Raw genomic sequence first — 17,513 nt, 5'->3', positions numbered from 1 at the left:
TCAGAGGGGCAAGGGGTTCTATTCAACGCTGTTTCTAGTCCCGAAGCCGAACGGGTCCTCGCGGCCCATTCTGAATTCTGAATCTGAAGTTCTTGAACAAGCACGTGCGAATTTCCAAGTTCCGTATGGAAACGTTGCGCTCTGTTGTTCTGGCCATGGATGCCTACCTACATATTCCTATTGCGGTATCTCATCAGCAGTACCTGCGGTTTGCAGTGGGCAACCTTCATTACCAATTTCAGGCGTTACCCTTTGGTTTGACAACGGCTCCGCGAGTTTTCACCAGAGTTATGGCGGTCATGACGGCTACGCTACGCCGTCAAGGGGTCAGGATACTACCATACCTAGACGATTTGTTGATCCTGGCGAGTTCCCCAGAATTTCTCCTGTGTCATCTCGATTTGACAATCCAGTGCATGAAAGCCCACGGATGGCTGATCAACTGGAAGAAATCCTCCCTGGTTCTGGCTCGGAGCATGGTACACCTGGGAGCGTTATTGGACACCCACAACCAGCGGTTGTTCCTGTCTCAGGAGAAAGTCCTGAAGCTTCAGGACAAGATCCGATGCTTCCTATCCCGTCCGCAAGTGTCTATTAATTCGGCAATGCAATAGCTAGATCTCATGGTGTCGGCTTTCGACATGGTGGAGTATGCTCAATTCCATTCTCGCCATCTGCAGAAGTTGATTCTGTCCAAGTGGGACGGCCTGCTTCACCGGATCAGATCTCACATGATCTCCCTATCTCCGGAGGTCCGCCTGTCCCTGAGCTGGTGGCTTCAGGACCAATGATTTGAGCAGGGGCCATCCCTTCTGGATATCCAACTGGGTCCTGCTGATGACGGATGCCAGTCTGAGAGGTTGGGGCGCGGTGTTGGAACAACACTCTCTCCAGGGTCGGTGGACCGAGGAGGAGTCTCTCCTCCCGATAAACATTCTAGAACTGCGGGCAGTGTTCAATGCGTTGACAATGGCCCAGAATCTGATACAGAACAGGCCTGTTCAAGTACTATCGGACAACGCCACCACGGTGGCGTACATCAATCATCAGGGCGGCACTCGAAGCCGCATGGCAATGAGGGAAGTATCAAGGATTCTTCAGTGGGCAGAACGCCATCTGCCGGCCATATCAGCAGTGTTCATTTCGGGCGTTCTGAACTGGGAGGCGGACTATCTCAGTCGTCAGGACGTGCACACCGGAGAATGGAGCCTACATCCAGAGGTGTTTCACTTTCTCGTGGACAAGTGGGGCCTCCCAGATGTGGAACTGATGGCGTCTCGACACAATCACAAGGTTCCGGTCTTCGGAGCACGGACAAGGGATCCTCAAGCAGTGTTCGTGGATGCTCTGTCAATCCCGTGGAACTTTCGGCTGCCGTACGTGTTCCCTTCGGTGTCACTCCTGCCCAGAGTAATACGGAAGTTCAAGCAAGAAGGAGGAAACCTACTTCTAGTCGCTCCAGCGTGGCCCAGGCGGCATTGGTTCTCCGATCTACAGGGCCTCTCGTTGGATCGTTCCCGCTTCTACTTCCAAAACGCCCAGACCTCCTCGTTCAGGGCCCGTGTGTTTACCAGGATGTGGCCCGTCTGGCTTTGACGGCATGGCTCTTGAGGCTTCCGTCCTGAGGGCCAAGGGTTTTTCTGAGGCGGTCGTTCAAACTATGTTGAAGGCCCATAAGCCGGCTTCTGCTCGGATATACCATAGGGTCTGGAATGCTTACTTTACTTTGTGTGCGTCTCACAATCATGATGTTTTCAAGTTTAGTACGGCCAAACTATTGGCCTTTCTACAACAAGGCCTGGACTTAGACCTGCGTCTGGCCTCCCTCAAGGTGCACATCTCGGCCTTGTCGGTTTGGTTTCAGAGAAAGATTGCTACCCTGCCTGATGTCCATACCTTCACTCAGGGTGTGTTGCGGATTCAGCCTCCTTATGTGCCACCTGTGGCCCCTTGGGATTTGTCAGTGGTTTTGGAGGCCTTACAGGAGTCTCCGTTTGAGCCTCTTACCTCTGCTGACCTTAAGTGGCTTTCCCTTAAGGTGTTGTTTTTGCTGGCTATTGCTTCAGCTAGAAGGTCTCGGACTTGGGTGCCTTATCCTATAAGTCCCCATATTTGATTTTTCACTGTGACCGGGCGGTTCTTCGGACACGCCCTGGTTATTTACCCAAGGTGGTGTCTTCCTTCCACCTTAACCAGGAGATTGTGGTTCCGGCCTTTAATTCTCCTGAGTTGTCTTCCAAAGAGAGGTCTTTGGATGTGGTACGGGCTCTCCGTATCTATGTGAAGAGAACTTCCTCCATTAGGAAATACGATTCTCTTTTTGTGTTGTTTAGTTTTTACAAACGTGGCTGGCCTGCTTCTAAGCAGACATTGGCCAGATGGATTAGAATGGTGATTGCACATGCTTATGTACAGGCCGGTCGTCCGGTTCCTGCTACCATCAAAGCCCATTCTACTCGGTCGGTTGGACCTTCTTGGGCGGCCCACCGTGGTGCGACCCTTGAACAGTTGTGCAAGGCGGCTACGTGGTCCTCGAGGAACATGTTCATTAGGTTCTATGCCTTTGATACTGCCGCTTCCCAGGATGCTTCCTTTGGACGCCGGGTTCTTGTGCCCGCTACAGTGCGTCCCCTCTCATAAGGAACTGCTTTAGGACATCCCCGATGTTAATCCTTGTGGAGCCCAGTGTACCCCGCAGCAGAAAACGAGATTTATGGTAAGAACGTACCGTTATTAAATCTGTTTCTGCGAGGTACACTGGGCTCCACAAGGCGCCCACCCTGACGCACTTAGCTTTTTTGGGTTGGTATTGGCATAGCCGCTGACACCCTCCTCCTGAGGTGAGTGTATGGTGTAATTGGCTACGAGCGGTTGTCGTCTCTGGTACCTGCTACTGCATTGGGCTGGTTAAAGAAACTGAGCTCACTGGCATGGAGGCGGGGATATAGAGGCGGCGGCGCTGTGCATCTTGGGAACAGTCAAAGATTTGAGCCTGTTGGTGCCTCAGATCAAGATCCTACTCTACACCCCGATGTTAATCCTTGTGGAGCCCATTGTACCTCGCAGAAAGAGATTTAACAACGGTAAGTTCTTACCATAAATCTCGTTATACACAGCCACGTCCCTATAGCACAACACACAGTGAAATGCGTAGAGCCTACTGGATGTATATATGTAATGTGTCATGGTTTCCCCTATTTTATTTACATGTGCCGCCACCTCCTCCCTCCAGAGAAGTGTGTCTGCAAAGAGCGGATGTTGGGGAGCATCACGGATTTCTGCCAGATGAAATACGCATACGGTAAGTGGGAGAAATGATGTTACTCTGGCTGACCAGGCCGCATCGTCGGGAGAACCGATTTACATCTGCTGACCTGTGACTTGTGAACTGAGCGAGGCTGCGCTTGCTTTTCCGACACACCGCTGTGCAGACGTAAGAACACGCAAAGGGTCCATACTGATTTGAGTGGATATTTTCATATTTTGCTAACAAAGATCAATGTTATTTTGTAATATTTTGAATTCTTCGATTATCAGAACATTTTATTAGCTTGAGCTCTCTTGCGGTCAAACTACTAACTTGTGTCTGGGGGCCTAAAGGCAGTGATCAGCTATACACAAAGGGCAGAGCCGCATGGGTGCAATATATTATTGTCACTTGCACCCCGTAAAAGTGCTGTGTTTTGCTCCCTGACTCCTTCCACAAAGAGAAGATGAGCGCTTATTGCAGCTATCAGATAGGTGCCAATATTACTACAGTATCAAGATTTTTTTACCTATTCCATTTAACATAAAAAAATATCCCCTGGCCAAATTTCACTGGGTTCGGCATGCAAAGATACCCCGAATTTGATATATGTCAGGGGGCTTTCAGTTTTTCTATCTTTTTACTTTGAGTACTTAGTAAGATGTAAAAGAGGATCAGGCCTTTGGGGTAAGTTTTACATATATAAGGGGTTATTCAGCAGAATCTGCAGTCCTTTCTTTCACATGCAGGGGGCGCCCATCGCAGCTAGTGACTGCATTGGAGTGACTGCATGTGACGTCACGCAGCCGCCCACCCGCCCCCATTTTCCCTGCGCTACCCACCCAAACGGACCGTCGCCGCCAGGCAGTCAGGCAGAGACGTCCGCACCCATTGCGAAGAGAACGCATTCAGGCGGCACACTGGCGCCATCGATGGGGTTACTGCTAAGCAATGCGGCCTGAATAACCCACATGATACTAAAATATCTCACGGCTTAATATGTAGCACAGATGGGATTGTTACTGAAGGGCCTGAACGCCAGGTTGCTCAGAGTGAGTGTGCAGGTAGCGCTGAAAACATTTGGTCATTCTGGGATCTGAGTAAATATGTCAATGCATCTGTTATTAATAAACCCTTGTAACTGGCAATCACCAGTGATACATGTTACTATCTATATAGTAATTGTACACGCTTGTCCTGAGGTAGATTTGTAGTGGGAGCCGGGTGCATCCCCCTGGGATAGAAAGAAGGGACCACAGCAAAGTGCAGGCAGAGTACTGAGGAAAGGCTGGTGCTGAGGAGAGTAATCCGCCTCCTTCTCTGCCCTTTTGATGCTGCCCTGCTCAGTGCTGTAACTGCTGGTGGTGAGGAGAATAATCCGCCTCCTTCTCTGCCCCGTCCCGCCTCTGATGCTGCCCTGCTCAGTGCTGTACATGCTGGTGCTGAGGAGAATTATCCACCTCCTTCTCTGCCCCGTCCCGCCTCTGATGCTGCCCTGCTCAGTGCTGTACATGCTGGTGCTGAGGAGAATAATCTGCCTCCTTCTCTGCCCCGTCCCGCCTCTGATACTGCCCTGCTCAGTGCTGTAACTGCTGGTGCTAAAGAGAATAATCCGCCTCCTTCTCTGCCCCGTCCCGCCTCTGATGCTGCCCTGCTCAGTGCTGTAACTGCTGGTGCTGAGGAGAATAATCCACCTCCTTCTCTGCCCCGTCCCGCCTCTGATGCTGCCCTGCTCAGTGCTGTACATGCTGGTGCTGAGGAGAATAATCTGCCTCCTTCTCTGCCCCGTCCCGCCTCTGATGCTGCCCTGCTCAGTGCTGTAACTGCTGGTGCTGAGGAGAATAATCCACCTCCTTCTCTGCCCTGTCCCGCCTCTGATGCTGCCCTGCTCAGTGCTGTAACTGCTGGTGCTGAGGAGAATAATCCGCCTCCTTCTCTGCCCCCTCCCGCCTCTGATACTGCCCTGCTCAGTGCTGTAACTGCTGGTGCTGAGGAGAATAATCCGCCTCCTTCTCTGCCCCGTCCTGCCTCTGATGCTGCCCTGCTCAGTGCTGTACATGCTGGTGCTGAGGAGAATAATCCGCTTCCTTCTCTGCCCCATCCCGCCTCTGATGCTGCCCTGCTCAGTGCTGTAACTGCTGATGCAGAGGAGAATAATCTGCCTCCTTCTCTACCCCATCCCGCCTCTGATGCTGTCCTGCTCAGTGCTGTAACTGCTGGTGCTGAGGAGGATAATCCGCCTCCTTCTCTGCCCTGTCCCGCCTCTGATGCTGCCCTGCTCAGTGCTGTAAATGCTGGTGCTGAGGAGAATAATCCGCCTCCTTCTCTGCCCCGTCCCGCCTCTGATGCTGCCCTGCTCAGTGCTGTACATGCTGGTGCTGAGGAGAATAATCCGCCTACTTCTCTGCCCTGTCCCGCCTCTGATGCTGCCCTGCTCAGTGCTGTAAATGCTGGTGCTGAGGAGAATAATCCGCCTCCTTCTCTGCCCCGTCCCGCCTCTGATGCTGCCCTGCTCAGTGCTGTAAATGCTGGTACTGCGGAGAATAATCCGCCTCCTTCTCTGCCCCGTCCCGCCTCTGATGCTGCCCTGCTCAGTACTGTAAATGCTGGTGCTGAGGAGAATAATCCGCCTCCTCCTCTGCCCCGTCCTGCCTCTGATGCTGCCCTGCTCAGTGCTGTACATGCTGGTGCTGAGGAGAATAATCCGCCTCCTTCTCTGCCCCATCCCGCCTCTGATGCTGCCCTGCTCAGTGCTGTAACTGCTGGTGCTGAGGAGAATAATCTGCCTCCTTCTCTGCCCCGTCCTGCCTCTGATGCTGCCCTGCTCAGTGCTGTAAATGCTGGTGCTGAGTAGAATAATCCGCCTCCTTCTCTGCCCCGTCCCGCCTCTGATGCTGCCCTGCTCAGTGCTGTAACTGCTGGTGCTGAGGAGAATAATCCGCCTCCTCCTCTGCCCCGTCCCGCCTCTGATGCTGCCCTGCTCAGTGCTGTAACTGCTGGTGCTGAGGAGAATAATCCGCCTCCTCCTCTGCCCTGTCCCGCCTCTGATGCTGCCCTGCTCAGTGCTGTAACTGCTGGTGCTGAGGAGAATAATCCGCCTCCTCCTCTGCCCCGTCCCGCCTCTGATGCTGCCCTGCTCAGTGCTGTAAATGTTGGTGCTGAGAATAATCCGCCTCCTTCTCTGCCCCGTCCCGCCTCTGATGCTTCCCTGCTCAGTGCTGTAACTGCTGGTGCTGAGGAGAATAATCCGTCTCCTCCTCTGCCCCGTCCCGCCTCTGATGCTGCCCTGCTCAGTGCTGTAACTGCTGGTGCTGAGGAGAATAAACCGCCTCCTCCTCTGCCCCATCCCGCCTCTGATGCTGCCCTGCTCAGTGCTGTAAATGCTGGTGCTGAGTAGAATAATCCGCCTCCTTCTCTGCCCCGTCCCGCCTCTGATGCTGCCCTGCTCAGTGCTATAACTGCTGGTGCTGAGGAGAATAATCCGCCTCCTCCTCTGCCCCGTCCCGCCTCTGATGCTGCCCTGCTCAGTGCTGTAACTGCTGGTGCTGAGGAGAATAATCCGCCTCCTCCTCTGCCCCGTCCCGCCTCTGATGCTGCCCTGCTCAGTGCTGTAAATGTTGGTGCTGAGAATAATCCGCCTCCTTCTCTGCCCCGTCCCGCCTCTGATGCTGCCCTGCTCAGTGCTGTAACTGCTGGTGCTGAGGAGAATAATCCGCCTCCTCCTCTGCCCCGTCCCGCCTCTGATGCTGCCCTGCTCAGTGCTGTAACTGCTGGTGCTGAGGAGAATAAACCGCCTCCTCCTCTGCCCCATCCCGCCTCTGATGCTGCCCTGCTCAGTGCTGTAACTGCTGGTGCTGAGGAGAATAAACCGCCTCCTTCTCTGCCCCGTCCCACCTCTGATGCTGCCCTGCTCAGTGCTGTAACTGCTGGTGCTGAGGAGAATAATCCGCCTCCTTCTCTGCCCCATCCCGCCTCTGATGCTGCCCTGCTCAGTGCTGTAACTGCTGGTGCTGAGGAGAATAATCCACCTCCTTCTCTAGCCCGTCCTGCCTCTGATGCTGCCCCGCTCAGTGCTGTACATGCTGGTGCTGAGGAGAATAATCCGCCTCCTTCTCTGCCCCGTCCTGCCTCTGATTCTGCCCTGCTCAGTGCTGTACATGCTGGTGCTTAGGAGAATAATCCGCCTCCTTCTCTGTCCTGTCCCTCCTCTGATGCTGCCCTGCTCAGTGCTGTAACTGCTGGTGCTGAGGAGAATAATCTGCCTCCTTCTCTGCCCCATCCCGCCTCTGATGCTGCCCTGCTCAGTGCTGTAACTGCTGGTGCTGAGGAGAATTATCTGCCTCCTTCTCTGCCCTTTCCCGCCTCTGATGCTGCCCTGCTCAGTGCTGTAAATGCTGGTGCTGAGGAGAATAATCCGCCTCCTTCTCGCCTCTGATGCTGCCCTGCTCAGTGCTGTACATGCTGGTGCTGAGGAGAATAATCCGCCTCCTTCTCTGCCCTGTCCCGCCTCTGATGCTGCCCTGCTCAGTGCTGTAAATGCTGGTGCTGAGGAGAATAATCCGCCTCCTTCTCTGCCCCGTCCCGCCTCTGATGCTGCCCTGCTCAGTGCTGTAAATGCTGGTGCTGCGGAGAATAATTCGCCTCCTTCTCTGCCCCGTCCTGCCTCTGATGCTGCCCTGCTCAGTGCTGTAAATGCTGGTGCTGAGGAGAATAATCCGCCTCCTTCTCTGCCCCGTCCCGCCTCTGATGCTGCCCTGCTCAGTGCTATAACTGCTGGTGCTGAGGAGAATAATCCGCCTCCTCCTCTGCCCCGTCCCGCCTCTGATGCTGCCCTGCTCAGTGCTGTAACTGCTGGTGCTGAGGAGAATAATCCTCCCCCTTCTCTGCCCCGTCCTGCCCTGCTCAGTGCTGTACATGCTGGTGCTGAGGAGAATAATCCACCTCCTTCTCTGCCCTGTCCCACCTGTGATGCTGCCCTGCTCAGTGCTGTAACTGCTGGTGCTGAGGAGAATAATCCGCCTCCTTCTCTGTCCCGTCCCACCTCTGATTCTGCCCTGCTCAGTGCTGTACATGCTGGTGCTGAGGAGAATAATCTGTCTCCTTCTCTGCCCCGTCCCGCTTCTGATGCTGCCCTGCTCAGTGCTGTAACTGCTGGTGCTGAGGAGAATAATCCGCCTCCTTCTCTGCCCCGTCCCGCCTCTGATGCTGCCCTGCTCAGTGCTGTACATGCTGGTGCTGAGGAGAATAATCCGCCACCTTCTCTGCCCCGTCCCGCCTCTGATGCTGCCCTGCTCAGTGCTGTAGCTGCTGGTGCTGAGGAGAATAATCTGCCTCCTTCTCTGCCCCATCCCGCCTCTGATGCTGCCCTGCTCAGTGCTGTAACTGCTGATGCTGAGGAGAATAATCTGCCTCCTTCTCTGCCCCGTCCCGCCTCTGATGGTGCCATGCTCAGTGCTGTAAATGCTGGTGCTGAGGAGAATAATCCTTCTCTGCCCCGTCCCACCTCTGATGCTGCCCTGCTCAGTGCTGTAACTGCTGGGACGACAGGCAAAGCTCCGCCCGCTGTATGTTACATATGTTAGGTTTGCAGGCTGACTCTATGTCAAAGGGCCCTAGTTCTCCTTGCTTAGCTTTGACGCTAAAGTATGCCTCTACCCCCACCTGTGGGTGCTTCTGCCCTTACCCGTAGGTGCCTCTGCTCCTACCCGTATGCCTATGCCCCTACCCATGTGTGCCTCTATCCTTACCTGTGGGTGCCTCTTCCCCTACCCGTGGTGCCTCTGCCCCTATCCGTGGGTGCCTCTGCCCCTATCCGTGGGTGCCTCTGCCCCTACCCGTGGGTGCCTCTGCCCTTACACGTGGGTGCCTCTGCCCTTACACGTGGGTGCCTCTGTGTAAATTGCTCCAGCCATTCCAGAGTTATGCCGAAAACTATGGATTTTTACATGTCATCCCCTTCCCACCCCTAGGGGTGCTAAGGGTGTCTTACCCCCACAATATTTTTTCCCAGATTGTAAATCATATGTGTACCAAGTTTGGTGTAAATTGCACACACACATACGTCTATATATATATATATATATATATATATATACTCAGAAAAAAGGACTTGACTAGGCACAGCAGCTTATGTCATGACATAAGCTGCTGTACCTAGTCAAGTTCTTTTTTATGAGTCTCTGTGAATGACGGCTATTTGTTGGAGGTTGCATGTTTCTGGAAGGCAGGGCACCGGAGCAAGTTGGATTTATTTATCAAGTGGAGTGCCGGATAGGTACACTTCAACTGTGAGAGACGGAATCTGGAAAAAAAAAACAGGAAATCACATTGTATGATTTTTAAACAATTTATTTGTATATTCTTGCGGAAAATAAATATTTGGACAATCAAAAAGTTTAACTCAATACTATGTAATATAGCCTCAGTTGGCAATTACAGAGGTCAAACGTTTCCTGTAGTTCTTGACCAGGTTAGCACACACTGTAGCAGGTATTTTGGCCCACTCTTCCATGCAGATCTTCTCTAGATCTGTCATGTTTTGGGGCTGTCGCCGGGCGACACGGACTTTCAACTCCCTCCACAGATTTTCTATTGGGTTGAGGTCTGGAGACTGGCTAGGCCACTCCAGGACCTTGAAATGCTTCTTACGGAGCCACTCCTTAGTTTTACGGGTGGTGTGATTGGGGTCATTGTCATGCTGGAAGACCCAGCCACGTTCCATCTTCGGTGTTCTTACTGAGGGAAGGAGGTTTTTGCCCAAAATATCGCGATACATGGCTGTTATGATACCAGTACGTCTGACCAGAGGTGATCTTATGACGGAGGTCAGAGTACTGGAATAGAATGCTGGTTACGGGAGCAGGAAAGCCTAGTAACCCCTGGCGCCCTAACTCCGTTGTCTCGCCCGTGTTATCAGAAATCCCCTGCGAGACTATGGTTGCTTGAGCCCATGGCAGCCGCGTTTGAAGGGCGGATTATGTCTGCCCAACTCCGATGCCCCCTCAGGTCTTAATGGGAGACAAAGGGAAATCCGAGACAGGGTGATAACAAGGGGCCCTCTGACTAAGCAACCAGGCCAGGGGCTACAAGCTAACTAACTTAAACCAGAAGTATGTGCGGACAAACCGCCAGGGAAAAGGACAACCAAAAATCCACGAATCCGTTACTCCTATCCAGCACCGCTGGATACCAGAGTGGATTTGTGGGAGCGGATTCCTCCGCAAAAGCTCCGAAACACAATGTAACCAAATAATAAATAGTAAGCGGTCAAGCCGCAACACACGGCTACGCCGCGACTCACGAACACCACAAGATGTAAAAGGTGCTCGGTCAGGACTCCAGGAAAAGATGACAACTTCCGAGTATTGGACCACTGAGGACAGGAACGACCGGATAGACAGGACTGGAAAACTCTCTGCAACAGACACAGCAAACAGGAAGCTATTACCGGCGTCTGTGAGAAGTCCAGAGAGTGCTTTTAACTGGGAGCTCTCCAATCAGGAGCCAGACAGGGTAATTAACAATCATGCCGTGCAGCCGCATGCTGCACGACCAGGATACCAATGAGGTGATTAATCTAGACCCAGCAACGGGGAACGCGGTCCGACAGTGGCGTCCCCGTTGCTAGGGTCTGAGCGGCTCCGTGCGCCCGGCGTCTAGCGTTGCTAGGGAGCCGGCGGCTGTCCGCATGCGGCGTCCCTAGTTGCTAGGCGCCGGGCCGCACTGACGGGCGGACCCTCGGCGCCTAACAGTACCCCCCCCTTGAGGAGGGGTCAAGGAACCCCTAAGGCCAGGTTTCTGAGGAAATTCTCGAAAAAATGCCTTTTTGAGCCTCGGGGCATGGAGATCCTCATCCAGGACCCAAGACCTTTCTTCTGGACCATAACCTCTCCAATGTACCAAAAAATAAAGCCGACCCCGGGACAACTTGGAATCGAGAACCTTCTCCACCAAGAACTCCTGCTGACCCTGTACATCTATTGGTGATTTCCCCTGAGAGATCTTCCGAGGAAATCTACTGGAAGAAACGTATGGTTTCAACAGGGAGCAATGGAAAGTATTTCCGATCCGGAGAGTTCTTGGTAAACGTAACCGGAAAGCAACTGGATTGATTTTTTTAATAATATGAAATGGTCCAATAAATTTAGGGCCCAATCTGGCTGAGTTTTGTCGAAGTCTAATGTTGCGAGTCGACAATCACACCCTATCTCCAACTTTAAAAGTGCACGGCCGCCGGAGCCTGTCAGAAAATTTTTTCTCCCGAAATGCCGCTTTTCTGAGAGCAAGGTGCACTTTTCTCCAAATGAGTCTGAGATGAGCGGTCAAGGTCAGTGAGGAGACAGAGGAATGTTGAAAAAAGGAATTAGCTCTGGGGTGAAAACCAAAAACTGTAAAAAATGGAGACACATTGGTGGAGGAATGACAGGCATTGTTGTAAGCAAACTCCGCCAACGGAAGAAACTCGGACCAGTCATTTTGGAGTTTGGCCGAGTACAAACGCAAATATTGTTTTAATGATTGATTAACTCGCTCAGTCTGCCCGTTGGATTGGGGATGGTAGCCAGACGTTAAAGACAATTTCATCTTTAAAGAGGCACAAAAAGACTTCCAAAATTGTGCAATGAATTGTGGACCCCGATCAGAAACAATATCAGTGGGTAACCCATGGAGTCTGAAAACATGGCGGAGGAACAAAACTGCCAATCCCTGGGCAGATGGCAATCGGGGAAGAGCAATGAAATGGGCCATCTTGCTAAAACGGTCAACTACCACCCATATGACTCGGCATCCGGCTGACAGAGGGAGGTCCACCACAAAATCCATGGAAATATGAGACCATGGCCTGAGAGGAACATTCAAGGGCATAAGTTGACCGATAGGCAAGGAACGGGGAACTTTATGCTGTGCACAGACCTGACACGAAAAAACAAACTCCTTAATGTCTTTGGAAAGACCAGGCCACCATACTGAGCGGGAGACTAATTCCAAAGTCTTAGCGATCCCCGGATGCCCGGCAACTTTGCTATCATGAAACTCCGTCAAAACGGTTGCTCTCAAAAACTCAGGGACATAAAGACGACCAGCAGGAGTATTTCCAGGAGCTTGATGTTGAAGCTGCTTTAACTGGGTAAATAAATCTTGTGTGAGGCCTGCCCGAATGACTGAAGACGGAAGTATGGGAGTAACAGGACTGTTATCATGAACTGGAAGAAAACTGCGTGACAGGGCATCCGCCTTGGCATTCTTGGAACCTGGCCTGAAGGTGATAATAAACTTGAAACGAGTAAAAAATAAAGCCCAACGAGCTTGCCGGGCATTCAGCCGTTTAGCTGATTCAATGTACTGAAGATTTTTGTGATCAGTCAAAACTGAAATGGTATGTGTTGCTCCCTCAAGCCAATGCCTCCACTCCTCGAAAGCCCATTTAATAGCCAGTAATTCCCGGTTACCAACATCGTAGTTGGATTCAGCAGATGAGAATTTCCTGGACATAAAGGCACAAGGATGTAATTCCAGAGAATCCGGATCCTTCTGAGATAGGATAGCCCCTACTCCAACCTCCGAGGCATCAACCTCAACAATGAAAGGCAATTCTGGGTTGGGATGTCTGAGGACCGGGGCTGAGACAAAGGCTTGTTTCAAGGCCTGAAAAGATAACTCAGCTTCACGTGACCAGTTGGTTGGATCCGCTCCCTTCTTAGTCAGTGCCACAATGGGAGCAACTAGGTCGGAGAAAGAGTGAATAAATCTTCTATAATAATTCGCAAACCCTAAAAAGCGCTGAATTGCTTTTAAGTTGGTGGGTTGCGCCCAACTAAGGATGGCTAGGAGCTTCTTCGGTTCCATACAGAATCCCCGAGGGGAAATAATGTACCCCAAAAAGGATACCTCCGTGACATGAAATTCACACTTCTCCAGCTTGGCATATAGGTGATTTTCACGTATTTTTTTAGAACCTGACGCACCTGGGTAACGTGTTGTTCAATAGAGTCAGAATATATCAAGATATCGTCTAAATAGACTACTACGAATCTTCCAAGAAAATCACGGAGCACATCGTTAATGAGATCCTGGAAAACTGCCGGAGCGTTAGACAGGCCGAATGGCATAACCAGATACTCATAGTGACCCGACTGAGTACTGAATGCCGTTTTCCACTCATCCCCTGACTTGATTCGGATGAGGTTATATGCTCCTCTCAGGTCAATCTTAGAAAAAATCACAGCCGAACGTAGCTGATCAAAGAGGACAGAAATCAGTGGCAAAGGGTAAGTATTTTTTACTGAGATTTTATTCAAGGCTCTAAAGTCAATGCAAGGTCTGAGTGATCCATCCTTCTTCTCCACAAAGAAGAAGCCTGCACTTAAAGGGGATTTAGACGGCCTGATAAATCCTTTCCCTAGGCTTTCTTTAACATATTCATTCATGGCCACAGTTTCTGGTCCGGACAATGCATATAACCTTCCCTTAGGCAAAGTGGCACCAGGAATTAGCTCAATAGCACAATCATAAGGCCGATGGGGAGGCAGAATGTCCGCATTGCCCTTGGAAAATACATCAACAAAATCCTGGTATTCCACAGGAATGGGTGCGGGAATGACAGCAGCTATTCTGATGGGAAGCGTAATACATTCCTTATTACAGATGGTACCCCACTGTGAGATCTCCCCCGACTGCCAATCAATGATGGGATTATGAAAGGCCAGCCAAGGGTGACCCAGAACCACTGGAACTGCTGGGCAATGGGTAAGGAAAAATTCAATTTTTTCGGAATGAAGAGCTCCTACCGAAAATAGTACAGGAGGTGTACAGAGAGAAATAACCCCATTGGACAAGGGACTCCCATCTAAACCATGCATGGTGATACACCTACCCAAGGCTAACTGAGGAATACCTAAGGCCTTGGCCCACGTTAAGTCCATAAAGTTCCCTGCAGCTCCACTGTCAACAAAAGCCGACACCGAGGAACAGAGGCTGCCAAAGGAAACTTTAGCTGGGACTAACAGTGAATTATTTGAGGAGATAAGCTGCAGACCAAAGTGAACCCCCTCACAATTCACTTGGTCGAGGCGTTTCCCGACTTGTTCGGACAATTACGGGCAAAATGTCCCTTACTCCCACAGGACAAACAAAGACCAGAATTTTGCCTTCTGGTTCTTTCTTCAGGAGACAGCTTGGAGAGACCTATCTGCATGGGCTCCTCTATGTCCACAGGAATGGAAAAAACACCAGGAGTAGACCCGACAGATGCTCCTTTTTCAGCCCTCCGCTCTCTGAGACGACGATCAATCTTAATAGAAAGCTCCATGAGTTTATCAAGAGTCTCAGGAGCGGGATACTGAAGGAGACTGTCTTTTATAGACTCAGATAAGCCGAGGCGAAACTGACTGCGCAGGGCTGGGTCATTCCATCCACAGTCGTTCGACCAACGGCGAAACTCCGTACAATAAATCTCTGCGGGATTCTTACCCTGTCTGAGAGCACGCAAATGACTCTCGGCGGATGCCTCTCTATCAGGGTCATCATACAATAGCCCTAAAGACCCCAGAAAGGCGTCTACAGACAACAATGCCGGATCGTCAGTTCTTAAACCAAAAGCCCAGGTCTGGGGATCCCCCTGAAGTAAAGAAATAATAATTCCGACCCGCTGAGATTCCGTACCTGAGGAGACTGGTCTTAAACGAAAATAAAGTTTACAAGACTCTTTAAAATTAAAAAACTGCTTTCTATCCCCAGAAAAACGGTCAGGCAAATGCATTTTTGGTTCAGGAACGACCCTCGGGGAAGTCCGTAACAGATCTTCCTGTGACCTCACCCGAAGGGACAGATCCTGAACCATCTGAGTAAGTTCTTGAATCTGACTAACTAGATGCTGGCCAGGATTTGGCCCTACACCAGTGGGATTCATGAGGCCGACAAATCTTCCAAACTGAAATAAGGGAAAAAATCAAACCCTGTTTAATTTTAAATTTTAGTCTGGCCGGTAATAATGTTATGATACCAGTACGTCTGACCAGAGGTGATCTTATGACGGAGGTCAGAGTACTGGAATGGAATGCTGGTTACGGGAGCAGGAAAGCCTAGTAACCCCTGGCGCCCTAACTCCGTTGTCTCGCCCGTGTTATCAGAAATCCCCTGCGAGACTATGGTTGCTTGAGCCCATGGCAGCCGCGTTTGAAGGGCGGATTATGTCTGCCCAACTCCGATGCCCCCTCAGGTCTTAATGGGAGACAAAGGGAAATCCGAGACAGGGTGATAACAAGGGGCCCTCTGACTAAGCAACCAGGCCAGGGGCTACAAGCTAACTAACTTAAACCAGAAGTATGTGCGGACAAACCGCCAGGGAAAAGGACAACCAAAAATCCACGAATCCGTTACTCCTATCCAGCACCGCTGGATACCAGAGTGGATTTGTGGGAGCGGAATCCTCCGCAAAAGCTCCGAAACACAATGTAACCAAATAATAAATAGTAAGCGGTCAAGCCGCAACACACGGCTACGCCGCGACTCACGAACACCACAAGATGTAAAAGGTGCTCGGTCAGGACTCCAGGAAAAGATGACAACTTCCGAGTATTGGACCACTGAGGACAGGAACGACCGAATAGACAGGACTGGAAAACTCTCTGCAACAGACACAGCAAACAGGAAGCTATTACCGGCGTCTGTGAGAAGTCCAGAGAGTGCTTTTAACTGGGAGCTCTCCAATCAGGAACCAGACAGGGTAATTAACAATCATGCCGTGCAGCCGCATGCTGCACGGCCAGGATACCAATGAGGTGATTAATCTAGACCCAGCAACGGGGAACGCGGTCCGACAGTGGCGTCCCCGTTGCTAGGGTCTGAGCGGCTCCGTGCGCCCGGCGCCTAGCGTTGCTAGGGAGCCGGCGGCTGTCCGCATGCGGCGTCCCTAGTTGCTAGGCGCCGGGCCGCACTGACGGGCGGACCCTCGGCGCCTAACAATGGCCCCATTCATCCTCTCCATAATACGGATCAGTCGTCCTGTCCCCTTTGCAGAAAAGCAGCCCCAAAGCATGATGTTTCCACCCCCATGCTTCACAGTGGGTATGGTGTTCTTGGGATGCCATTCATCATTCTTCTCCCTCCAAACACGGCGAGTGGAGTTTATACCAAAAAGTTTGATTTTGCTCTCATCTGACCACATTACATTCTCCCAATCCTCCTCTGGATCATCCAGATGGTCACTGGCAAAGTTTAGACGGGCCTGGACATGTGCTGGCTTAAGCAGGGGGCCTTTCGGGCGCTGCAGGATTTCAATCCATGATGACGTAGTGTGTTACTGATGGTAACCTTTGTGACTGTGGTCCCAGCTCTCTTGAGGTCATTGACCAGGTCCCCCCATCTAGTTCTGGGCTGATTCCTCATCGTTCTCAAGATCATTGATAAGCCACGAGGTGAGATCTTGCATGGAGCCGCAGATCGAGGGAGATTGTCAGTGATCTTGTATTTCTTCCATTTTTTAATAATTGCACCAACAGTTGATCTCTTCTCACCAAGCTGCTTGCCTATTGTCGAGTAGCTCATCCCAGCCTTGTGCAGCTCTACAATTTTGTCCCTGGTGTCCTTAGACAGCTCTCTGGTCTTGGCCATGGTGGAGAGGTAGCAGTCTGACTGTTTGAGGGTGTGGACAGGTGTCTTTTATACAGATAACCAGTTCAAACAGGTGCCATTAATACAGGTAACGAGTGGAGGATAGAAGAGCTTCTTAAAGATTCTGTCTCTCACAGATGAAGTGTACCTATGATGGAAATTACAGACCTCTCTCATCTTGTGGGTCAACTTGCACAATCGGTGGCTGTCCAAATACTTTTTTGCCCCACTGTATATATACAGTATATATATATATATATATATATATATATATATATATATATATATATATATATATATATATATATATATATATATATGTAGCAATAGAGGAATAGGCGCCTTTGGGATGTATTTCCTCCCAATAATAAATAGGATTCAGCAGGAATCTCTAGACGTATATTAATATATGTTTGCTCAATATTTTAGAGCATAAAAATCACATTAACATGTTCCATATAAAATTTATTAAAACATAAAAACACAAGCAATGGTACAATGAATTAAGTATCCATCCTTAACAAATGACACCGAACAATTATACAGAGGACAAGTAGAATAACTTTTACAGACTCCTCCTTCTCCTTATAGCAAGTTTGGAGATTGGTGTGACAAATAGAAAAACCCAGGGTTTTTCTATTTGTCACACCAATCT

At 50.8% G+C, this 17,513-nt stretch overlaps 1 protein-coding gene across 2 annotated transcripts in view; it reads left to right on the top strand.

The window, feature by feature from the left end:
* The window catches only part of LOC134958522 (netrin-4-like), an 89,078-nt gene that overhangs the window by 53,955 nt on the left and 17,610 nt on the right, over nucleotides 1-17,513 (top strand). For both annotated transcript variants that reach the window (XM_063941187.1, XM_063941186.1), the window contains exon 8: nucleotides 3,233-3,301. In XM_063941187.1, the coding sequence (XP_063797257.1) occupies nucleotides 3,233-3,301 (69 nt within the window). The remainder of the gene's footprint in view (nucleotides 1-3,232; nucleotides 3,302-17,513) is intronic.

Source organism: Pseudophryne corroboree, chromosome 9, assembly GCF_028390025.1.
Source record: "Pseudophryne corroboree isolate aPseCor3 chromosome 9, aPseCor3.hap2, whole genome shotgun sequence".
NCBI classification, from domain to species: domain Eukaryota; kingdom Metazoa; phylum Chordata; class Amphibia; order Anura; family Myobatrachidae; genus Pseudophryne; species Pseudophryne corroboree.
Note: the sequence above shows the minus strand (reverse complement) of the source record. Positions and strands in the feature narration are given on the sequence as shown.